This window comes from Durotheca rogersii (assembly GCF_024521655.1).
Source record: "Durotheca rogersii strain YMJ 92031201 chromosome Unknown GGS23scaffold_2, whole genome shotgun sequence".
NCBI lineage: Eukaryota > Fungi > Ascomycota > Sordariomycetes > Xylariales > Xylariaceae > Durotheca > Durotheca rogersii.
In genome coordinates this window covers 2489693-2512059 of record NW_026251233.1, presented here as the reverse complement: position 1 = coordinate 2512059, position 22367 = coordinate 2489693, and the positions used below count along the sequence as shown (strand labels likewise).

At 56.3% G+C, this 22367-nt stretch overlaps 8 protein-coding genes across 8 annotated transcripts; 4 read left to right on the top strand and 4 right to left on the bottom strand.

Annotated features, from left to right (window-relative positions):
- Positions 1-353: 353 nt before the first annotated feature.
- On the top strand, positions 354-1729 carry GGS23DRAFT_193287 (3-oxoacyl-reductase). Its single transcript, XM_051511726.1, has 3 exons — positions 354-584; positions 669-1302; positions 1370-1729. The coding sequence occupies exons 1-3, from the start codon at positions 526-528 to the stop codon at positions 1448-1450; spliced, it is 774 nt and encodes a 257-aa protein (XP_051376463.1). The 5' UTR covers positions 354-525; the 3' UTR covers positions 1451-1729.
- Positions 1479-4430, bottom strand: GGS23DRAFT_193163 (small oligopeptide transporter). The gene is made up of 6 exons (XM_051511723.1): positions 4065-4430; positions 3710-4003; positions 3595-3655; positions 2446-3542; positions 2108-2345; positions 1479-2052 (listed from the first exon to the last, which is right to left on the bottom strand). Exons 1-6 carry the CDS (start codon positions 4320-4322, stop codon positions 1589-1591), a joined length of 2412 nt encoding a protein of 803 aa, XP_051376462.1. The 5' UTR covers positions 4323-4430; the 3' UTR covers positions 1479-1588.
- Positions 4431-5185: 755 nt separating this feature from the next.
- GGS23DRAFT_193160 (Molybdopterin biosynthesis MoaE) lies at positions 5186-6287 on the bottom strand. The gene is made up of 3 exons (XM_051511722.1): positions 6182-6287; positions 5923-6130; positions 5186-5841 (listed from the first exon to the last, which is right to left on the bottom strand). Exons 2-3 carry the CDS (start codon positions 6062-6064, stop codon positions 5462-5464), a joined length of 522 nt encoding a protein of 173 aa, XP_051376461.1. The 5' UTR covers positions 6065-6130; positions 6182-6287; the 3' UTR covers positions 5186-5461.
- A 67-nt stretch (positions 6288-6354) lies between these two features.
- Positions 6355-9480, top strand: GGS23DRAFT_549757 (uncharacterized protein). The gene is made up of 6 exons (XM_051515251.1): positions 6355-6409; positions 6480-7386; positions 7441-7510; positions 7562-7743; positions 7799-7859; positions 7920-9480. Exons 2-6 carry the CDS (start codon positions 7069-7071, stop codon positions 9326-9328), a joined length of 2040 nt encoding a protein of 679 aa, XP_051376460.1. The 5' UTR covers positions 6355-6409; positions 6480-7068; the 3' UTR covers positions 9329-9480.
- A 163-nt stretch (positions 9481-9643) lies between these two features.
- GGS23DRAFT_549754 (aspartic peptidase domain-containing protein) lies at positions 9644-11576 on the bottom strand. Its single transcript, XM_051515250.1, has 3 exons — positions 11096-11576; positions 10744-11033; positions 9644-10635 (listed from the first exon to the last, which is right to left on the bottom strand). The coding sequence occupies exons 1-3, from the start codon at positions 11406-11408 to the stop codon at positions 9757-9759; spliced, it is 1482 nt and encodes a 493-aa protein (XP_051376459.1). The 5' UTR covers positions 11409-11576; the 3' UTR covers positions 9644-9756.
- Positions 11577-11795: 219 nt separating this feature from the next.
- On the top strand, positions 11796-14057 carry GGS23DRAFT_549751 (glycoside hydrolase family 30 protein). The gene is made up of 3 exons (XM_051515249.1): positions 11796-12786; positions 12848-12966; positions 13086-14057. The coding sequence occupies exons 1-3, from the start codon at positions 12191-12193 to the stop codon at positions 13748-13750; spliced, it is 1380 nt and encodes a 459-aa protein (XP_051376458.1). The 5' UTR covers positions 11796-12190; the 3' UTR covers positions 13751-14057.
- Positions 14058-14604: 547 nt separating this feature from the next.
- GGS23DRAFT_602697 (uncharacterized protein) lies at positions 14605-18732 on the top strand (the record flags this gene model as incomplete). The annotated part of the gene is made up of 2 exons (XM_051519362.1): positions 14605-16643; positions 16827-18732. The coding sequence occupies 2 exons, from the start codon at positions 14605-14607 to the stop codon at positions 18730-18732; spliced, it is 3945 nt and encodes a 1314-aa protein (XP_051376457.1).
- A 1239-nt stretch (positions 18733-19971) lies between these two features.
- Positions 19972-20961, bottom strand: GGS23DRAFT_593033 (RraA-like protein; the record flags this gene model as incomplete). Its single annotated transcript, XM_051517982.1, has 4 exons — positions 19972-20265; positions 20382-20552; positions 20669-20843; positions 20912-20961. 4 exons carry the CDS (start codon positions 20959-20961, stop codon positions 19972-19974), a joined length of 690 nt encoding a protein of 229 aa, XP_051376456.1.
- Between the last annotated feature and the right edge of the window lie 1406 nt (positions 20962-22367).

The window sequence follows — 22367 nt, the reverse complement described above, 5'->3', positions numbered from 1 at the left end:
TCAGATGCGATGCAGCGTGACTCTTTTTCTTCGTGACCCAACTTAGCTCCAAAACACGCCCACCCTTCGCCTGTCCCCCTCCTCTTCCTCCACCCCCACTCTTGATAAAGCGCGTCACGCGTAGCCGAGATAGACAAGGTCGAGTCGCGGTGCTCTGGCAGAAGCGTGACCTGCTTGAAACGAGATAGGCACGGCTAGAGGTTTTATGAGATGTAATCGGTTTATTCATAAGCAAGCAAGTCCACCTTCCTTTCCTTTCTGCTTCCTCCTGTAGAAAAATGCTTCAGCGAGAGGGGATTGAGAGAAGACGTGAACATATTCCCCAGGCCACGCATCACCGCCGCCGGCGCCGCTACCTCCGGATCTTCTCCGAGCTCGGGGCGGGGTGATCACAAGTGGGGGGAAGGGCAGAGCTGTCCTGGCCCCGATGCGAATACCAGATCTCCAAGTTCGCTACGGAGCAACCTGCAATTTATCCTAGCCACCTATACCTAAGTATTTAGGGCAGCGTCTATCTTCGACAATATGCCGTCGAGCCTCGCCGGAAAAGTGATCTTCATAACTGGCGCTGCGAGCGGCATTGGGTAAGCTCATTATCTAACAAAAACCCCCTCTCCCCATCCTCTTTCGCCTACTCACATATACCCGCCTCGTCTCGCTCGCATTAGACGGAGCACGGCGATCAAGCTGCATGGCCTCGGGGCCGTCCTCGTCCTCACCGACATCAACGAGCCGGGGCTCGCCGAGACGCTCGCACTCTGCGGCGGCGGCGGCGGCGGGACCCCGACTCCGTCGTCGCACTCGACCTTCGCGCTGGACGTGTCCGACCCGGAGGCGGTGGACCGGGTTGTGGCGGCGGCGGCGGCGCGGCACGGGCGACTGGACCACGTGTTCAACTGCGCGGGGATCAACCCGACGGCGGCGGCGCTGACGGCGACGAGCGTGGCGTACTTCGACCGGCTGGTGGGCGCGAACCTCAAGGGCGTGTTCAACGTGACCAAGGCGACGGCGCCGCACGTCGCCGCCCCGGGCGGCAGCTACGTCAACGTCAGCTCCATCTCGGGCTGGAACCCGACCGCCGGCACCGCCGTCTACTGCGCCACCAAGTTCGCCGTCGTCGGCTTCAGCAAGTGCATGGCCCTCGAGCTCGGCCCCGCCGGCGTCCGCGTCAACGTCGTCGCCCCCGGCTACATAGACACCCCGACGAACGCCGGCATCGCCCGCGGCACCCCCGAGGCCCGCCTGGCGATGGAGCAGGGCAACGCCCTGGGGAGGATGGGAACCCCAGCCGACGTCGCAGATGTAAGTGCACACTCCTTACCCCGCGGCGCTGGTGAGAATCTGCGGCTGACGCGAAGGTCGAAATAAGGTTGTGGCCTTCTTGATGAGCGACGGGGCGAGATATATGAATGGCAGCGTGGTCCAGGTCGACGGTATGTTGAAAACATAAGGCAGGTTGAGGAGTGGAGTGAGTCGGCGCGACCTTCATCCCGACGGAGGACTAAACATAGTAATATCATTCCCACCCACCCATCCAATTGCATACCCCTTTATAACATGAAGGCCTGCTGCTCGAGAAGGGTCGCGCTCACGGCCAGGACTCGGGGCCAAACGTTTCTCCAACGGCAGCGAACTTCTTGATGGCCATTCCGGTCTGATCGAGCGTATCGAAAACGTCGTAGTTGCCGTACCATTTCGGTAGTTGGGTGGAAGTAAGATAGAGTGTGAAGAAGATGATAATCGTGGCGACTCCCAGCCCGCAGTCGAGGGCTGCCGAGGTGATGTAGTTGTATTGCAGCCACCACCCGTTCCACCTCCGCTTAATGTAGTAGTTGAAAGCAATTCCCACGCTGCCCCAGCAGAGATATGTGTACGTCGACGCCGGCGGGATCATGTTGGCGCCGCCAAAGATAAGTGGCATATTGATGGAGCGGACGAAGCCGAAGATAGACTTGGGGCAGCGGCGAGCTACAAGCCAGGTGATGATGGGACTGATGGCACCGACGACCCAGAACCACTGCAGCGAGGAGTAGATGGCGTCGCCGCTAAATACTAGAGCCGGCCGTTAGCATAGCAAGACACACATTTCTCCGGGATGCCTACTCACTCCGCGCGGGGCCAATAACACCCCATATAACCGACGTATTGTAAAAAGCCCTGCCGCTCGGGCACGTGTAGTTATCTGCCTGCTCATCGGTGCAGATTCCGGGGATGGTTCCCAGAGCCCAATTCATGACACAAATCTGGACGACGGCAGACCATATCGAGGCCACCAGTTGTGACCAAAACATGACACGAGGGGGAACCTTCATATAATGGCCTAGCTTGAGATCCTGGGCGAAATACTACATAGCATTCGGAGTTAGCGATTAACAAAGGCTTGTAAAACAAACGATAGACCTTTGAGACGCGAGGTCTGATCTAGGAATAGAGGGTGAGGCTTACGAGCGCTTGTACCACGCTGATGTAGCCGTAATTCTTGAACATCATCATGGGCAACGGGCGGCCGGGTAATATGTATCCGATGATGAACTCGGTCAATACGTTCAGCCCTAGCTGGGCGTTCGTGACCGCCTGGATGACGCCAATCGGTATTGTCCAGACGATCGAGACCAACATGCAGAGAACGTAAGCCCAGGCAGGCAACCCAGTCGGCCAACCGCAGCAGACGGCAAAGGAAAGGCCAACCATGACGACGAAAAGAGCGAGGTACCACCAATCCTCGGCGTCACGGTACCTCTTCATGAGTTTCATATGGATATCGTCTTCTTGCTTGCGGCCGAGCTTGAATTGTGCCACAATTTGTTTCCCGTGGTACAGGACGACGTGAACGACGACGGCGGCGACGGCGGCGAAAGAGAGCCCGTAGGAAAGGGCGAACTGGGTCGAAAGGAAGGGAGGAGAGTACGCGTGGTATTTATCTTCGTCCAAAAGCAAGTCTTCGGTCAAGATTCTAGAGACATTGTATACGGCGCCGGTATTGTCAAAGGCGCTGGACGACTGGACGACAAAGTAGTCTGCGTACCAGGTCCCAGAAAAGTGTAGGCCCATCGAAACGACAATGAAAAAGATGACCACGCCGACTATGGTGTTTGCGATGGCGTGGAAAGGCGGGATGAGCGGGGAGAGGGCGTAGCCGGAAACCATGGACCAGTCCAGGGTCGTTGGAAGGAGGCCATATCCGTGCAATCCCCCGAAAATCTTGTTCAACGTGACGCTTTTCGGGGAAGCCCAACAGATGAAGGTGAAATAGGACAGGCCCTGAAAGATCCACCCGGGGAACCAGTACCAGATAAAAGACCCTCCCATAACATACAGAAACCATCGATATCGGCTCAGGCCCCAGCCGTTAGTATGGGCCGGGTCGGAGGACGCGTGATCATGCAAGGCATGAAATAGCGAAGTGTTGACGAGGGTAGACGGCCATATCATGGAAGCAGGCCAGACGAGAAACCGCCTGGCTATCCCAGCCAGACCATAACCGGTGCAGAGCGTGGTAATCCCGAACAGAAGCTGGAATGCCCACCCGAAGTGCTGGCCGTCTTTGGTGATTGTTAGTCGGAACAGCGAGACGAGTCGCTTAGGACGGCTTACAGAACATCTGCTGAGCGACCAAGACGTCCGTCGCGTATAAGAACCCACCGCCGTAGGCTGCCTGCTCATGCTTTAGTACGAGCCCAAACCCGGATCTGGGTATGATCGGACTCACATTTGACATGACAACGATGACGACATGTTCCTTGAAGTTGAACTTGCCAGGCTTCAGGTTGAATTTGAGTCTTCCTATTTCCCACTGCCGATCCGGGAAGATCAAATCCCAGCCGAGTCCGATCGGGTATGCGATTAGTTGAATCGCGTAGGTGGTAATTTGCACGCTCGGGTTTTTGAGAGAGAAGAGCATGTTGACGGCAGACCCTGTAGTGCATAGAACCAAACCGATAACCCAGGCGCGAATCGTGTTGGCTGGCAAGTCGACATCGTAGTCCCTCACTGTAGCGGATACCTTTTCATGCGTTTGTATGTCAGAGTAGAGCTACGGGCTTCTCAAGTAGGGAGAGACCTACTTCTGGGTAAGGGCTATCCTGTTCGAGTAGAGCCGTCTCGACCTCAATACACTTCTCAGTGTCACCAGCAGCAAGCACGGTGTCGACGTCGTTGAGGTCTTGGATCCGTATATTAGGGTCGAACTTGTGCTGTTCTTCGAAGTGCCTGAGTGTATGGAGCGCCTGGGTGCTGGCAGTCTCTCCACCTTCGTTGGAGGAAGTGCTGCCCTCGCGAGAGACGTCTCTAGCGATGACGCGCTTGCGGAAGCCAAACACCATGACGGCTTTTGGGCAGAGGTCTCTGTATTTTTAGAAATCGGCGTGCGCGTACACGTAGATACCATGCTATGACACGCAATAGAGAGGGGAAGCAATGGGAGAAGACAATAGATAACAAGCAAGAGGTCGACGCGTCTCGGGGGGACACGTAATTTATACGGCCATACATCGATCGGGAAGCGAAGTAAGGCGTCATGATGCATGGAGCGACACCTGTATGGAACCTGTGGATATGTCTCCTTCACTTCTTCGTCCCCGGGGGGTCGAATCCAGCCAGGGCGAGACGATAACCAGCCATCCCAAAGGAGGTGCAAATAGGGGAGGTGGGACTCTGATAATGTCGCCTCCGATATTAAGCACCCATCTGGGGTAGGGCATAAGCCTCAGGAGTAGTAGGCGGACTGCCTAAATGAGGCCATTCCAAGAGAATGGATAACCATGATGCAACCAACCGTGCTGCTACGCGCTGATATAGCCGTGAACATTCCATGCGGGTCACTTTCCAAGGCAGAATCGAGGACAAGTTTTTTTTTTCGTGCCGTTCTTAGGATAGCCGCGCATTCCCGTACAAGGTCGAGACTCTGCATCGGTTCCTTGGCTCGATGGTGATTTTAGCCGGTAGATTAATCGACCACCACCCTGCCCTGAATCTGTCTCTCCCGATGAGGACCGGCAATCCTCGGTGGCCTCATGTGGCAGCTGGATGCTCGGATTGGTTTCGACAGCGAGCTGACAAACTTGATTTGGGCCTGGATCGATTATGTCTATTGGTTGTGTTAGGATATGTTAATAGACGCTGTACATACTACCTGACACGCTACATCGTAACCCGCAGGTACAGCAAAAGAGATGATCCGGGACATCGGCCGACGAGTGGTAGTATCAGTAGGCATACGTTTGACTGCGGCGGGGATTCGATTTGATTCTCGAGGAAAGTGGTATCGCTGGGCGATTCTGATGCCCTCGTAGTCGTGGCCAGCGAGAAATTTGCTCGAACACCTCTCTCATCCCATCATTCCCCGTGCAACGGCAGAGGAGGCTAGAGGGGGATCGTTCTAAGCCTACGGAATACACCCTTGCGAGAGCAACCTGGCCTCGAGAGGCTCCAAGAGGGAAGCAGGCCCTACGGACCGTACTTATCATGTTCGACCCGTACCGACTGCTTCGCCCGAGGTGTCTTCCCTCTGACCCATAGCGCCGTCTCTGTTGGCTCTCCAGACGCCGTCTTCGCCCTCGAATTCCTCCTTCTTCCAGACCTCGACGCGCTCTTTGCATTCCTCGAGGGCCTGCTCGCCGGCTTTCCACGCAGCCTGTCTATGCGGAGCAGACACCGCTATGAGGATGCTTTCTTCCCCGATAGGCACTGTCCCGAGACGGTGGGCCATGGCTATCGATATCAGGCCGTGCTTCTCACGAATGTCTTCGCAGATGGAGAGCATCGTGCGCAAGGCCAGAGCGCCGTAGGCCGAGTACTGGAGCTCCTTGACCGGCTTCCCACCGAAGTTATCTCGGGTAGTGCCTAGGGAACATCAGGACGCGCGCCGAACCGATATAGTAGGCGCATAGATATGACAGGCCGCGCTCGACACGTCGTACTCACCGGCGAACATGACTATTGCGCCTGCCTGGGGGCTACGGACTCTGTCCACGATCTGGTTCAGGTTGAGGTGGCTATACGTCAGTGCAACATAACAGCCGTCCCCCTCGGCCTCAGTGATGCGAGAGTCCATCTCTTCGGGCATGAAGATGAGGAGTATCGCGTTAGGGAGTCAAGCAGCCATCACGAGCTGAGATAAGAGAGTCGCCCACTAATGAGCTCATAAGTGGGATGGCTCAGAAAGGAGGAGTCGCTTACTTACATATTTGGTAAGTGGGGCATCTCACGAGCATTTACGTAGGTAAATGAAGATAAAGAATCTTAACAATTTTAAGGTTTTTCTAAATATTGATGTTGTTATTTATAATAATTAAGAATTCTAAGAAAATTCATTTTTTTTTTAAAAAACGTACTTATTATTTTACCTTCTTTAAAGTTGGTACTGAAGTACTCGTAAATAATGTGGATTCAGGTACCTGATAGGCTATAGGTACACGCCCCAAGCCGCGATATGTGCATACATTGAGTATTTACCTAACGATGTATACTCTACCGTACAGGTGACTCTTTTAATTCTGACCTTGGTGGACCTTCCCTGGCGCTGTCGCCGCATGGCAACTTCCATGTAACATCCCCAGGTACTCCCACCTACCAATCCACGCAATCCGTTTACCTCGTCTCCTCTCAAGGACGCTTCAGTCACTATACACAGCGCTTCCTATTTCTACCTCTATTAGGTTCCTTCATCCTCTGGGCCACTGGACAGGGCAACAAGCGACGAGGGCGCTAGAGATCCTCTGCATTCGACTCTCATCGCGATATATCGAAATCCATCTCGATCCCGATGATCGCGCGGCATCACCATGTACCACGACTACGATCATCAGTCTCGGGATGAGCGCGACTACTACCGACGTAGATCGCCGGCTCCTAGGGACCACCATTATCGTTCGCGGCATGGTAAAATGATATGGCCTGGAGGGGACTGCTCGTCAAGGTTAACAATGAGTTTGTGCTGACTTTCCTGCGGGGAAAGACTCCTCTAGATCGCCTAGAAGGACGCCTCCAAGGAGCCTGAGAGGAGAGGATAATCGCCGCCCACGCCGCTCCCCGGCTGGCCGAAGACACAATTCCCCCCACCGACGGAATATGTCGCCCGATCATCAATACGGACATTCCGACCGTGCGAGAGAGTATGATGGAGAGGGCGCATACGAAGACACCTTCCGGCCATATGATCGTAGCGTTCGCTCGGCCAGTCATGGCCGGAGTCGGCATTACCAAGACCGGGATGATCCTCGAAGGCGCCACGACAGAAGCCCTCGGCGCGCCTCCTCGGGCGCGTCGTCGCCTTTCGATTCAGCCGACGACGGCTACTACCATGATTCCAACCGCCGGTCCAGGCCCGGGCGACCATATCATACGCTTAAGTTGGATGATGTCCCCGACAGAATGGGCCCGCAGGAGGTATGCTCAAGTCGTGGCCTTCCTATGACCCTGGTATTTAATGCCTGCGATTAGATCGATAGTATCTTGCGCGATATGGGAGCCGCCGGTCTCGTCGAGGTCCGTGTCAAATCGGACGACAGAGGTTTGTACATTCCCACACTGTAATAACCTCCCGCCTCTAAATTTGATGAAGGCACCCGCCGGTCATATGCCTTTGCCGAGTTCAAATCGGAGAACGACGCCGTCGACTTCCTCGAAAGCCATTACCCTGCCCTCAATGTCCCCGGCGGCCATGGCTCTTCCACACGTATGCCTATAGATTATAGCCGGGAGCGCCGCTATGCCGCCAACCCAGAGGATTGGCAATGCACTATGGTCCGTATTGAGCTGTCGATTCGCTCCTGTTCAATCGATCTGACCGTCACATTAGTGCCACTTTGAAAACTTTTCCCGCCGAGCAACGTGCAAGCAGTGCAAAGCTCCTAGGTCTTGTATGTCGGCCCTGCGAAAGGAGGGCGAGATCGTGTTCATAGGCTAACTAAATCCCTTAGCCGAGAATGTCACGGACATAAAACTCGACGGTAAAAGTGACGAATGTCCACAACAGACGCCATCCCAATTTCTTGTCATCCGTGACTTGTCCTCTTCAGTGACCGAGCAGGATCTAGCTACCGAGATTAAGAAGCTCTACGTGGCCAAGGAAGATGAACCGAAACCATCCTCCAATGCGCCGACCAAACTCAAGAGCACGGCTCCCATCGGCAATACCAGCGGGCTGGGCGCCAAACCGGGATCATTAGTACGCGTTTTCATGATCCGAAACAAGTATTCGGACATCAGCTGTAATTACGGCTTCGCCGAATTCTCTAGTCTAGACGATGCCCGGGCCGCGATGGCGAAATATAACGCTTCGCCGCAGTTTACCGTCGCATCAAAGCCAGTCACTATAGCATACATCCATTCCGGCGTCTTTACACCCTTCTTACATCCGGTTCGGGAGCAGGACCCAAGATTTACATTTGCAGCAACTCATAACCCGACCCTACGACTCGTCTACTGGAATCCGTCTGTCTATGCTAGTGGATTTGAGGTTTTCAATGAGACCTGGTATGAGGACCAGCCCCCAAACTCGGACCAAACCAAGAATGACGCGGAGAAACCTACGGGGAAGGAATCAAAGAAGAGAAAGGCGGAGAAGGATCTCCTAGCACCCAACGGTAAAAAGGTGATCGCGATGGCGCCTCAATTACAAATGTGGGCAAATAAACACGCCGAACTTCATGGGCCGAAGGCGTTGGCTGCTGCCAGGGATACCAGCGACGAAGCTCCCGCCGAATTCAGCACCACAAACGCAGCAGATTCGAATGTTCCAGCAACATCCCCGCCACCCTCCACGTCGTATGCGGATCTCGACCGAATGTGTTGCCTGCTATGCAGGCGGAAATTCAAGAATGAGCCTTCGCTGCGACGACACGAGCAAATAAGCGACATGCACAAGGCAAACATTAATAACAAAATCCTGATCGCCCAGGCGATCAAAGAGTTGCAAGCTCTTGGTAAGGAGCCTGAGTCTAACTATCGAGATCGGGCCAAAGAGCGTCGGCTGGCACACAATCAGCCCAGTAGGCCAAAGAATCATCTCCCTAGAAAGAACCCCCCAGCGGCCAGGGACACCGGGTCTACCACCGACGCGCCGCCTGCTAAACCCTCGATATCGAAGGGTGCAGGCTTACTGGCTAAGATGGGATGGAGCGCAGGAGAGGGCCTCGGGGCAGAAGGGAGCGGGCAGACTAATATCCTCGAGACGTTGGCATATACCCCCGGTGTCGGCCTCGGGGCCGAGGGCGGTAAGATCGGAGACGCGGCCGAGGAGGCTGCTAGGGCCACGAAGAACGATTACGCGGATTTTGTCTCCAAGGCCAAGGATAAGGCGAGGGAGCGGTACGAGAAAATGGTTTAGGGAGTTCTCTATCGTTGTTGCTTGGAGACAGCCCGTGTAGATGCGAGGCCAGGCGTGGAGTTAGCTTAATGGCCATCCCATGTACAAATAGGATTCGCGGATGAGTTTAGTGTGTCTGAATATTGAATTATTGTACCGCATCCTGTGCCGCCCTTTTTTTTAAAAAAAAAACCCCCCTCATTGAGCTTAGTACCTATTTAATGGGATTCGCTTTCAAGCAAGGCGCCAACCAACAATTAATGCTACGAGAAATGCAGACGCATACTTACATCTCTCCCGAGTTTGCGGCCTAGGTCTGGGCCCATTACGCAATAATTAATTTCGCCTGCTGCTTTGAAGCGAGGCTTTTGCACGTATATTAGTCTAATGTACCCAAATTAAATACACCTATGGAACAAGGGAGGCTCCTGGCCTGAGCTGTTCTTCATTCATAATACAACAACCTCGACACCCATCAGCGCACACAGACCTACCATGGCAGCCATCGCCACCACAGCCTTCCAATCGGGCGCGGGCACGGCTCTCAGGCCGGCATTCTCGCCTCCAGGGCCGTCGGCGGTGGCGGTGGCGGTGGCGGTGGCGGTACCGTCGGGGCGGGCGGCAGACGGGGTCGGGGTGGCGGGGACCTGGGAGGCGACGCCGGGGACGTCGGGGATGCCGTCGGCGGCGGTGATCTCGATGACGTTGGAGCGGGTGCTGTTGACGTTGGCCTGGGCGAGGGCGACCTCGCGGTTGGTGAGGTCGTAGACGACGTAGGCGGAGCGCAGGAAGGTGTTGCCGAGCAGGTAGTAGTCGGCGTCGGGGTGGAGGCCGAAGGTGCAGACGTCGGCGAAGGGGAGGGGGGGCAGGACGAGGCCGAGGGCCTGGTACGCGCGCACGTTGTCGAGCACGAGCTCGTCGGTGGGCACGCGGATGACGGGGTTGTCGGCGGCGGCGGCGCCGCCGCCGAACCGGAAGTCGAGCGTGAGGTCCGCGGCCTCCTCGAGGTAGCGGCAGCTGACGTAGACGAGCCCCGTTCCCGAGGTGTCGTCGACGGCGCCGAAGGCGCGGAACACGCGGGCGGCCACGCTGTACGGGAGGTACGTCAGGGTCGTGCCCGAGTCGAGGATGACGGGGATGGCGCCGCGCGCGTAGTTGGTGACGGTGCCGTCGGCAGCGGTGCTGGACAGCGAGGCGAGCACGACGGCGAAGGACGAGTAGTTCCCCGTACGGTCTGGCAAGATCGGAACGACCCCGAGCCGCCCGATGTACTTCTCGGTGTCGAGCCCGCCGAACAGGATGGTCCCAGTTTCGGCGAAGCGGTCGTTCTGCAGCAAGGCGGGCGTCAGCACGGCCGAGGCGCGTCGCCCAACTTCCTCGGCGCGATGTCCGCGAACGAAGGGAGGGAGGGAGGAAAGGAGCGGGAATCAGCCTACCAGGTACAAGCTGTACACTTCGACGGCGATCAGATCCTGGGCGCGGAACAGCGTCATGATGTTCGGATACGGGGTCTGCGCGGCGACGTTGGCGGCGAACCCGATCCCCAGGAGACCCGAGTTGATGGTGGAGTTCTCGGCAAGCCCCATCTGCAGATTCTCGATGTCGATCCCGCCGATGCTCAGGGTGTCGCGGACATAGTCTCCCTCCGCGCCGGAGCCATCCACGTAGCTGATGCTAAAGGCGTCTCGGGAAACGATGGAGAAGGTAGAGCTCGCCGACGGATCAACTGCGCGGGATCGAGTCCTCACGGGTTAGCGCGTGCTGCAGGGAGGGGAGGCGAATACGCACAGGTCGACAGGCAGTACCCGTAATAGTCCTGCATCGATTCGGACTGGCAGAGGTCCGCGTGGCGATCTAGTACCCAGACGTCGCTGCTGCCAGTGTCGACGACGAGGTCGACAGCCTGCGGCGGGGTGCCCACGGCGACCTGCGCATAATAGCCGCCGCTGGTCAGGTTGTTGTTCAGCTCTTGCGAGTAGGTGCCGGCGCGTCTGTGCAGGGCGGGGAGTCTCGGCGAGGGCCGGCTAAAGCCGACCGGCACGACCCTCTGGGCGGTGACGATGCTGCCGCCGATGGCGACGAGAGCTAGGAGGGTCTCCATAGCGAGCGACAGGTTGGTCGAAGCCAAGGGGGGGGAGAAGGGGAGGGGGAGGGCCAGTTGGGAAGGGCCGCGCAGACCATGACCCTATCTTGGAACGTAGACATACCTATTAGGTAGGCCGATAGGCACCAGACACCAGACACGACCATTCGGTACGGGCCGAGACGATGGGCTGAACTACCTCTTAGGTAGTTGGCCTTCGACTTGCTGAGTTGGGCTGGTTTATACCCGCGTGCGCCTGATTGGCCGGTTCAGGCGGTCAGATGTACCTACCTACCTAGGTAGGTACATATTACGGGTACCCTTACGCACTATAAACCAATACAATATAGGCGCAGCTCCGCTAAAGATCCGTGACAGTAGGTACCTCAAGAGATACAATATTAAGGTATCTAAGGCCAACAGAGGCGGTCCAGTGAGCCGTCTGAATATAGTAAACCCTCCGTGATCCCTTCGCATACGTCCATTTCCGGCAGCATCGCCCATAGACTTCTATACAATTCACCCGCTCCGATCCCGTGGTAATAGTCAAAAAACATGCCATTGGTTAAGAGAGATATTAGGGATTATTTAAAGTATCTCCCGATGGCCAAGCCCCTTTACGGATATATTCTACCTTGTAACTCTGTTAGGTGGAATCCGCATCCTAGCTCTATAAATGACGTTGCGAGTGTCTCGTCTGTCCGAGGAGGTCACCGAGGCATTCTTCTCGCCTCCATAGGGCCGGCTTGTCCTTGTAGATCCCGTGTGCCCTGCTGAAGTACCCTTTCGAGGCTGCCGCCATGTTGTCCCGCCTTCCCCTGGTCCTGTGTGTGCTGGGCACTGGGGACGCCTTTGCTCGAGCGGCCGTCACCGTCAACGTTGCGTCCACGCTGCAGCAGATAGACGGCTTCGGCGTTTCGCAGGCTTTCGGGCGTGCGGCTGAGTTCAGGGACATGCTCTCGGGGCAGCCTCAGCAGCAGGGCCTCGACTATTTGTTCAACACGACGACTGGCGCCGGTCTCACCATCGTCCGGAACCGGATCGGGTCGGGCACCAGCGGCAGCGACAGCATCCTTCCCCAAAGCCCCGGTGGGCCGACTGCGGCTGCGAACTATAGCTTCGACGATGACGACCGCGGCCAGATGTGGTTCAGCCGACAGGCCATGAAATACGGCGTCAAGACTTTCTACGCGAACGCGTGGAGCGCGCCCGGCTTCATGAAGACCAACAACAACGAGAACAACGGCGGTTATCTGTGCGGAACCCCGGGACACTCGTGCTCCTCGGGAGACTGGCGTCAGGCCTATGCCGACTTCCTAGTCCAATATATCAAGTTTTACAACGAGCGGGGCATTCCTATTACCCAGCTCGGCTTCTTGAACGAACCGGACTTCGTGTGAGTGCCTGCCCGTGCCGAGCGCGGTGTCGAAGGCCGTGTATCCCGCTGACCTTGACAGGGCGACCTACTCGTCGATGCAATCTGGAGCTAGCGAGGCTTCCTCCTTTATCCCCGTCATCTACAACCATCTTGAGGCAAATGGTCTCAGTAACGTGTCCCTGACTTGCTGCGACGCAAGTAAGTAGATATTTCGCCAATGAATCTGACCTACCCGCGTCCGCCATTCTTGCTATGGAAACCTCCCGCCTCTTAATACCCCTGAATTCGTGATCGCAGGTTAACATGCCGCGCTCTAGTGGGCTGGAACACTCAACGCAGCATCACCCAAGGCCTCGTCTCCGCGGGCATGGAACGCTACCTCAAGTACATCACAAGCCACATGTACACAAGCGACCCGACATCGGTCATCTCGACGAGACTGAAGACGTGGCAGACTGAGGCAGCCGACCTCCAGTCACGCTGGTGCGCGACCTGGTACAGCAACGGCGGCCTGTGCGAGGGCATGACGTGGGCCAACAAGATCCACAACGGCCTTGCCAACGCGAATTTGTCCGCGTACATATATTGGCAGGGCGTCGAGGTCAACCAGTTCCAGGCGTCGTCGTATCTCGTCGCGAGCGACGGCAAGACGCTCACCCCTTCCGGACGCCTCTGGGCTTTCGCGATGTGGTCGCGGTTCGTGCGCCCGGGAGCCTACCGCGTCAGCACGTCGGGCAGCGTGTCCAGCACTGGCATCACGGCATTCAAGAACACGGACGGCTCCGTGGTCGTCGTCTTCCTCAACTCGGGCCGCTCGCAGCAGAACGTCGAGGTCGGGTTTCGGGACTTCGCGCCGGCGACGGCCGAGGCCTTCGTGACGGACAACACCCGAGCCGTGGCCGCTGTGGTGGCGACGCTGTCCGGTGGCACGGTGACTGCTTCGGTTCCCGCACTGGGGATGCTCACAATTAAACTCAGTTAAACTGGCGCGTGTTATCCCGTGATCAGATATAGCATGGTGGTGCCTATTCCGAAGCGGTCGCCTTGGGAGCGGAGAGAGGGGGGGGAGTGGCAGGCTGAAAGTGTGAAACTTGGATAGTAGGGATTGATATCCCTGGTTTTGCAGAATAAAAGAAGAGAACGGGAATAGCAACCAGGAATACCTAAGCTACCTAGAGGTACCTAAGTACCTACATAAGTTACCTGGGTTAGGTGCCCTGCGACCTTCCCCGGTTAGGTCAGGTGGTTGGGGTCCCTGGGGAGCCTCAGATTAGATATCCACCCTCCCTTTTACCAGGTTTATATCTGTCGCGATCTTCGACGCGCCGTTCCGAGTCTGCATTTCCGCGGCTTTGTACGTAACGATGACATTGAAGGACCCCCATATCACAATACACCGCCACGCTGCCTCGCATACCAACCTGGGAATTGGAAGTATGTTCCTGCGTACTTGCATATCCGTAACGTGCATAATACCCCAACTGATGACGTTGACGCCATGGAACCTGGAAAAGGTCCCTCCCTACCGCCTGATGAGGCATATATATATATAGGTAGGTATCTACCTGCCTGGTAGGTATGTGATATATCATATACCTACCTACGTAGGTACATAGGGCATCTCAGGTGAGGTCCGAGCTTATCTTATCGGTTGTTACATAACCCGGTATAGCGCTAGTATTATGAGGTACGAGGTGGTGACGGCTGCCGTCTTCCTTTACCCCTCCGCCAGCCGCCCTCAACACTCCTTAAGAACCGCGCCATGACCTTCTGCTATTATGTAGTGTATCATCGCCGGCGACATTGAATCACGCCGCAACCTTTCCAGCTGAGCTGATGATGCACCCACCAATGGGAATATCCGACGTCGGCATTCTTGACCTCCTCGAATCTGATCCCCGACCGACCTTTATCGTCGCTACGACACCGACCCAGACGCAGCAGCCAATCTACGCGAACCCCGCCCTCCGCGCCAACGCCGCCCTCCATGGCCGGGTCATCGAGGTATCCAAGTCGCGCCACGGCCCTTTCTGGGACTGGCTCACCTTCGCCTCTGCCTCTGACATCGGCACCTACCCCTTTGCCTTCGAGAATGTATCCTGGACCCGTTCGATAGTTCGTGACAGGTGGGCCGTCATAGGGGCCAACGATCGATCGCCGGCAGACGAGTGCTTCCCCGAGTCTGCCCTCAACCACTGGGGCAACACCAACCAACTTTTCCACAAGCCTGTCGGCCATGGAACTACCGTCGACGACGACGATGGCTGGGTAACAGATTTCGTACCAGACCACGACTCCTTTGCCAACGTGCTTAAGACCTTCAACTGGGCAGAGACGCCGCTCGGCCCGCTGTCCCGCTGGCCTTCCCTCCTCCACCAAACGTTTGATCAAGTCCTCGCCGACTCGAGGCCTATAGCCATATACTGGGGCGCGCAGTTGACCACCCTGTATAACGAAGCATTTAGCAAACTATGTGGCCCCAAACACCCGGCTTTGCTAGGAAAATCGGTAGAGGATGCCTGGCCTGACTTCTCCGAGAAGATCAAGCTAGCCATGTCTACGACTGCCTCCAAGCACCGAGTAGGTGACGAGGACGAATGGCGGTTCTTTGTCGAGAACAACGACGGAAGCCTCGAGGAGAAATACCTAAAGTGGTCTATCACCCCTATCATTGAAAAGAAGAAGTGCCTCGGGTTCATCCAGCCCATTCAAGACACCACATCCACGAGGCTCTGGGAACGGCGCACTAAGATGCTGATTGACTTGGGTGACACGCTGGTTTCCGCACGCGATGTCGAGTCGTACTGGGCCAAGCTTCTTCAAGAACTTGAGGCTTGCCGCCCAACTTACGACATCCCCCTCGCCATCCTCTACTCCGTCCAGGATAACCTCAACTCCACGACACCGGAGAAGGTTTACAGGCTCCAAGGATGCCTCGGTGTTCCAGATGGCCACCCCATCGCTCGATCGCCCCTGCGCCTCGACGGGAGTGATGGGGGCCTGTCGTCTTTTGCAGCAGCCGCAAAATCGCATGGGCCGATTTTGCTTCAGGTCAAGGACGGAACACTACCCGAGTCTTTATTCAAGGAGCTATGCTGGCGCGGCTTTCGGGACCCCTGTCGCGAAGCCGTCATCTGTCCCATACGTCCAACCAAAGACGAAGACGTATCGGGCCTGCTCGTTCTCGGCCTGAATCCCCGCCGCCCTTATGACAACGACTACCGACAGTACATATCGCTACTCAACCAGAAGTTGAACACGACGCTGGCCTCGATCGTGCTCCTCGTTGAAGAAGCGCGGAGAGGTCGTAACATTGCCGAACAAGCTGCTTACGATCAGGCCTTGTTGAAAGAAAAGCTCGAAACCAAGACGCGAGAGGCGACGGAGTCGGTGCATAAGTTTCAACAGATGGCCGAGTTCATTCCTGTCGGCATGTGCTTTGGTAATAATACCGGCGACATTACATTGGCAAATGACGCGTGGCACCGTATCACGGGGGCCACTAAAGCGAACCCCCTCACCGCGGAGGGTTTCCTGTCTTGTGTTATCGACGAAGACAAAGCTAATATTAAGCGCGCATACGAAGAACTTGAGAAAACACTGAGCGTCACAATCGAGTTCCGAGTTCGACGGTCGCCGGACGACAACTACCCACTCCTGCACCCGATTGGTAGCTCTCCTGGTTTCGAGAAAGTAGGGTTGGACTTGGAAGCGGATGACGGAGGCCTGCGCCATATCTTAGGTTCGCTTAAAGCCGAACGGGGTCCCGACGGCAACATCAATCAGGTTCTTGCATGCCTGACGGATGTAACACTACATAAAAAGGCCGCCGAAGAAGCCATCCGCAAGGCCCAGCAAGCGGAGAATCTCAAACGGTGAGTGCACTGACCCCTAGGCTCATTTGTCTCGTCAGTTTTCGAGCTCGTTGCGTGGGCCTGATTTGCAGCGTCCGGCCTCCCCAAGGACAGACACTTCACACTCACGAAATCAGGGTTTTCTAGTTTGAGCCTTTTCCATGAGGTAGTAGACGAAGCGCTAGCTAACCCATAACACGACAGGATGGCGGAGCTCGCAACCGTAGGCATGTACGATATGACCCTCGACGGCCGCTTGATTGGGGCGAACAATGTGTTTTACGAGATGTGCGGCATAGAGAGGGTGGATCTGTCCCGCGTGCCGGTCAAGCCCTTCGAAGTTTGCGTCGTCGATGACGATATGCCTACTCTGAAGAAGACGTTAGTGACACTTGTTAGAGAAGGCAAATCTCAGACCGCAGAACTTCGGCTAAAGACGTCGTGGACCGAGACAGACACCGCCGGAGATCTGATCGTCGCCCCTCGCTGGGTCCTGGCAACCTTTATGCCGGTAAGCAACTCGGAGGGCGCCATCGAAACCTTTACGGGCTGTCTGAGCGATGTCTCGCTGCAGAAGTGGCAGTTCGAAAAGGAGCGGCAGCGTAAAGACGAAGCCATCGAATCTAAGAGACAACAAGAAAACTTCATCGACATGACCTCGCACGAGATGCGGAACCCGCTGAGCGCGATTGTCCAATGCGCCGACGCCGTTATCGGGTGTCTGATCAAGGCGCAAGAGTTGGTCGATACGAAAGCTGCCAGGCTTGGCCACACGAACAACTCGAGTCCCTCCGGCATCCATAGTCCCTCAGGCAGTATCTACCGGGAAGGCGCCCAGCTGTTGAAAGACAGCATAGACAATGCGGAGACTATAATCGCTTGCGCCCAGCATCAAAAGCGCATAGTCGACGACATCCTGACGATGTCAAAGCTTGATTCGAACCTCCTGTCTATCACGCCCATCACGGTGAACCCAATCTACATCGCCCGAGAAGCATTTAAAATGTTTGAGGTGGAGGCTCGCAGAGTCGACATCGACTTGACGATGGTAGTCGATCGGTCCCTAACCGACCTCAATATCGAGTTTCTCGAACTAGATCCCTCACGTTTGAAGCAGGTGCTCATCAACCTCTTGACAAATGCCTTGAAGTTTACGAAGAACGGACCGACAAGGAACGTGTCTATTACCATGAGCGCGTCGAAGTCTCACCCCGAGGGCCGTGCCCCATCCGTCCAGTTCATACCCCGAGCCACGGATCTAGCATGGCAAGAGGACCAGCCTTTCCCGCCGGTTCCTGAGGAGAACAGGGTCTACCTCATGTTCGAAGTGAAGGACACGGGGCAAGGGCTTACCGAAGATGAAAAATCGTCATTGTTCCAACGTTTCGTTCAAGCCAATTCGAAGACTCATGTGAAATACGGGGGCTCGGGGCTGGGGCTGTTCATCAGCCGTAGACTCACCGAGATGCAGAATGGCGCTATCGGCGTGGCATCCAGTCCCGGCCAGGGCTCGACCTTCGCGTTTTACATCGAGGCAGAGGTATCGAGCGAGGAAGCATCGCAGGAAGCTCGCGCGGCCGCCGAAGCCGTAGGCAATATTCTGAAATCACCAAACAGTACCGTCGGAAAGGGATTCGGTAGAGGAGCATTTACCATGGCCAAGCCGACTAAGAAGCTGCTCGGGCCTCGAATCGAAGGTGTGCTCCTAGTCGAAGACAACCTCATCAACCAGCAAATTACCCGTCGTGACTTGCAGAACAGCGGCTGCATCGTCGACGTAGCTAATCACGGAGTAGAGGCATTGGAGAGGCTTCAGCACACGAACCGGGCCAATGGCAAGTTTCCTCTCAGCCTCATCTTAATGGATATAGAGATGCCAGTTCAGGATGGCCTCACTTGCACTCGCAAGATTAGAGAGCTAGAAAAGGCCGGCCGGCTTAAGGGCCCGCGGATACCGATCATCGCAGTCAGCGCCAATGCTCGCGTAGAGCAGATCGTGGAGGCCAAAGCTGCGGGCTGTGACGACGTCCTCGTAAAACCGTTTAGGATTCCGGAATTGATCGAGAAGATGGTGACCGTGACAAGACAACTCGATAAGATGGCAGAGTGAGAGTGAGACGAGACGACCTCCTTGACATTGGCAACTCACCCGCACGCCCGAGGCTGATTCGTAATCGAGAGTTCTCGAGAATACACACGTACTACTTACGTGGAGCGTAAGTGACACGACCCCCTCGGGTCAACTTGAAAAGGTTCGCATATCCCATCTACTATGAGTGGAGGAGATCACCTACATTATTTTATATTTCCAGACGGGTAACGTCAGGTGACCCCACGGAGGGGGAGACTCTAACGAATGACTTCGCTGTCGTCGTCGCCGTCGCCGTCGTCGAAGGTTGAGGTAAATCGTATACACTAATCGACGGTGCTGCAATCGTAATCATCGACAACAAGTTATATAGATACCTACCTCTCACCCTTCGGCGCCTCTTTACTTTTATCCCTAGGCACCAACATACATCCTTTACAACATCCTTTACACATTTACAGCATGGGCCTTTCCTTGAAATCTTCTACATGCCTTCGCTAACCGAAACTCTAGAGCTCTGTACAAAAACAACGTATACGCCGCGGATATCTCTAGGGCACTGTTTGCGTTGATGTCTCTTATGATATCCTTGCGGTTACGCCCGGAACAGTACCGAATTCCGGCGAGTTGCGGCCCGAGGAGACACTGTTGAAAAAGGAGGAAGATGGGATTGGCGATTCTGCCCGGAAGCGGACACTAGATAGATGGGTCGCATCGGGATTGCCCCGTCGTCGGCCGTTCGAAGAACTATTTCTACACGAGCTACGGCTCGAGAAGAAATATTCAGCCGACGCGTTACTATACAATCCCAGATTACGACCAGACGATTCAGGAGCGGCCTTGGTAGGCGAAGATACCCAAGTGACGTATGGACTAGCCGATCATGTCGGTTGCATGATGGTGTGAGGACTTCCCGAATGTCGTAAATCGATGGGAAGTTGCACCAAGGCACGATCACGATGTATGCTAGCCATGCGGTCTCTAGTTATTGATGATATAGAATTTGCTTTACCCACTCGCCTGGCCGCCCGCCCGAACCCATATTTGACCCCTCTCCCCCTTCATGCGGCACCAACGATGTTTAACCTGCGAGCATGTATACCCACACGTGGATTTTGTTCATTTTCCTCCTTTCGCTCCCCCAACGCGTTTGAAGGCCGGGCACTGGTACCTAGCAGCAGGCGAATAACGGTCCTTACTTGGCCAGAACCGCCCTCTCTCTCTCTCTCTCTCTCTCTCTCTGTCTGGAGGATTGGGTAGCTAGCCTCGGAACTTGGCGCTCGCCTCGACGAAGCTCATGCCGTCCCGGATGGCGGCGGCCATGCGGTCGTCGGCCTCGACCTGGCGGCGCATGAGCGGCAGCGCGGGCTCGGCGAGCTCGGCGGGCAGCACCACGACGCCGTTGACGTCGCCGATCAGGTAGTCGCCGGGGCGGACCTCGATGTCGTCGGCGTCGGCGTCGGCGTCGCCTTGCTGCAGCTTCACGGGCACGTCGACCGCGCTCACCTTGAGGACGGGCCCCGGCGGCGCGGTCCCCACGTCCCGGGCGAATATCTGAGGGTTGGGGGGGGGGGGGGGGGGGCGCGTCAGTTAGGGTAGGGTTGTATGTGCGTGTGTGTGTGTGCCGGGCTATCGGCGCGGGGGATTAGGAGGGGAGGGGGGCTGCCTACGGGGTAGTTAAGCTCGCGCTGCTCGTGCAGGTCGCGGAAGCGGCCGTCGACGACAGAGCCGACGGCGCCGCGGGCGCGGGCGCGGGCGGACATGAGGCCGCCGTAGACGGCGTTGGCGGTGCGCGGGGGGCAGGAGATGAAGACGACGGCGCCGGCGGGGACGGAGTCGATCTATTTTTTTTGGGGGGGGGGGGGGAAAGGGTCAGTTGCGTATCGCATACGGAGAGAGAGAGAGAGAGAGAGAGAGAGGGAGGGAGGGAGACGAAAGAGGAACGGCGGCGGCTTACGTAGTGCGTCGGGTGCTTCGGCGCCGGGTCGTCGAGCGGCACGTACTTGACGGTGTAGGCGGGGCCGACGATGCGGGTCGGCCCGTCCTGGCGCTGCGGCGACCACATCGTCAGCCCCGGCAGGAAGCCGCCGCGCCGCCGCCCCAGCTTGCACAGCGCGTCCGAGACGTCGCACCTGCGGGGTTTGCCCGGCGGAGGTCAGCGAAAGGGAGGAGAGGGGAGGGAAGAGGGAGAGGCTCTTACGTCGTGAACTTCTGCAGCTCCTGCACGATGGCGGCGCCCCGAGATGCCATGGCTGCTCGCTGCGGGTAGATGGGCAGGTGAGACTGTAGCGGTGGACGGGAGTCGTCGGCACAGGCAGTGTGGCACTGCGTGGTATCGGGGCTCCGGTACGAGTCAGCAGTGGTGTGAGTGGTCGTACCGAGCAAGTCGCAGCAAAGGCGAGTAGGAGGAGTAAGTATTACCTAGGTACCTAGTTGCGCGGCGAATGGTAGGATCTTGCTAGTGGTTAACCCTGGACTGTTTACCTACCTACCTAACTGTCCCGTGTTATATTGAGATGTCTCGGCTTCCGATGGCGGAACGGCGCATATACGCCCGGGATTAAGCGGAAGCTCGGGCACGCGTTACGTAGGAGAGCCGCAGACGTAGTGCTTAGCCGTCGTGCTCGTCGTGTAAGTGACGCGGATGGGCGAATGGCATGTGAAGACCTGCTAATGCTATCTATGCCCGAAAGAGGGTTAGGAATGGAGGGGTTTTTGTTGACATCCTGACGACAACCCCGCTTACTAGGTAATACTGGATGGATGGGTTCAAAGGACCTGCTAGGCAGGTACCCGGGGCATGTTGCATTTTCGTTACGAAGAAAAGGAATTGTTCAGGTATTGCTAGGTATACCCAGGTGATAGGCATTGCTACGTCGATATCCATATATCAGTTTCCTGTGGGATTAATCGTCTTCGATACCACGTCTCTTCTTACTCCGTTAGTAATAACCTCGTCGAAGCACACACGCTCTCTCCGTTCTCGAAGTATCTGCTGCTACCCAGACAATCCAGCCTTGTTGGAGGACTTACCATAGTACTCCCTGCGACCAGCATTCATTTCGTGGGAGGACTGCTCCCCTTCTTCCCTGAACGGCAGCGGGTGAATGGCGCTCGGCAGACCTCGGCATTTCCCCTATCCCCTGCGAACCTGCACAGCTCTCTGTCCCACCACCAAGCCGCAAGCCTCCGCATCTCCGAAGGATCTTGTCCTCCCGTAAGCGCGTAATAGAGGCGAAAGCAACTTTCAGCACCCAGCCAGCCATGTGTAACGCGACACTACCTATCTACAAGAACAGACACACTACTCCTGAGCAGAGCATCTTCTTATCCCCGTCGAATTGCCGTGTCCATATATTTGGCTACCAGGGCCGAGCTGTCAGCTGCTATCGTTGTCTACTACGTAGCCTGCTTGGTCTATTCTAGCAAGCCACGTAACATTATGCCGCCGCATACCCCTTTTACAGCCCCCCGGAACCTCCAGCTGAAATTAGCCACGCCTCATAGGGCTGAGGGTTGCAACCTTAGCACCGCCCTAGATTTCTCGTCTGTCTAGACGTCAACTCTATTTGTCGGTAGGCGATGTGCGTAGATGAATGTCTCACTAATATCGCTCCCGGCTCCGGAGCTGACGCCACAACTAGTTGTGGTCTTCA

Excerpts from the sequence above, each read along its gene's own strand:
- GGS23DRAFT_549757 (XM_051515251.1), top strand. The coding sequence starts at position 7,069 with ATGTCGCCCGATCATCAATACGGACATTCCGACCGTGCGAGAGAGTAT. Across the intron at positions 7,511-7,561 it reads TGTCAAATCGGACGACAGAG|GCACCCGCCGGTCATATGCC; the intron begins GTTTGTACATTC and ends AATTTGATGAAG. Across the intron at positions 7,744-7,798 it reads AGGATTGGCAATGCACTATG|TGCCACTTTGAAAACTTTTC; the intron begins GTCCGTATTGAG and ends CCGTCACATTAG.
- GGS23DRAFT_549754 (XM_051515250.1), bottom strand. The coding sequence starts at position 11,408 with ATGGAGACCCTCCTAGCTCTCGTCGCCATCGGCGGCAGCATCGTCACC. Across the intron at positions 11,034-11,095 it reads CGGGTACTGCCTGTCGACCT|TTGATCCGTCGGCGAGCTCT; the intron begins GTGCGTATTCGC and ends GATCCCGCGCAG. Across the intron at positions 10,636-10,743 it reads AAGTGTACAGCTTGTACCTG|AACGACCGCTTCGCCGAAAC; the intron begins GTAGGCTGATTC and ends GCCTTGCTGCAG.
- GGS23DRAFT_193160 (XM_051511722.1), bottom strand. The coding sequence starts at position 6,064 with ATGCCCGAAGAGATGGACTCTCGCATCACTGAGGCCGAGGGGGACGGC. Across the intron at positions 5,842-5,922 it reads CGCAATAGTCATGTTCGCCG|GCACTACCCGAGATAACTTC; the intron begins GTGAGTACGACG and ends GATGTTCCCTAG.
- GGS23DRAFT_193163 (XM_051511723.1), bottom strand. The coding sequence starts at position 4,322 with ATGGTGTTTGGCTTCCGCAAGCGCGTCATCGCTAGAGACGTCTCTCGC. Across the intron at positions 4,004-4,064 it reads AGGATAGCCCTTACCCAGAA|GTATCCGCTACAGTGAGGGA; the intron begins GTAGGTCTCTCC and ends ACGCATGAAAAG. Across the intron at positions 2,053-2,107 it reads TGTTATTGGCCCCGCGCGGA|TATTTAGCGGCGACGCCATC; the intron begins GTGAGTAGGCAT and ends GGCCGGCTCTAG.
- GGS23DRAFT_193287 (XM_051511726.1), top strand. The coding sequence starts at position 526 with ATGCCGTCGAGCCTCGCCGGAAAAGTGATCTTCATAACTGGCGCTGCG. Across the intron at positions 585-668 it reads GGCGCTGCGAGCGGCATTGG|ACGGAGCACGGCGATCAAGC; the intron begins GTAAGCTCATTA and ends CGCTCGCATTAG. Across the intron at positions 1,303-1,369 it reads CCCCAGCCGACGTCGCAGAT|GTTGTGGCCTTCTTGATGAG; the intron begins GTAAGTGCACAC and ends GGTCGAAATAAG.
- GGS23DRAFT_549751 (XM_051515249.1), top strand. The coding sequence starts at position 12,191 with ATGTTGTCCCGCCTTCCCCTGGTCCTGTGTGTGCTGGGCACTGGGGAC. Across the intron at positions 12,787-12,847 it reads TTGAACGAACCGGACTTCGT|GGCGACCTACTCGTCGATGC; the intron begins GTGAGTGCCTGC and ends TGACCTTGACAG. Across the intron at positions 12,967-13,085 it reads CCTGACTTGCTGCGACGCAA|TGGGCTGGAACACTCAACGC; the intron begins GTAAGTAGATAT and ends GCCGCGCTCTAG.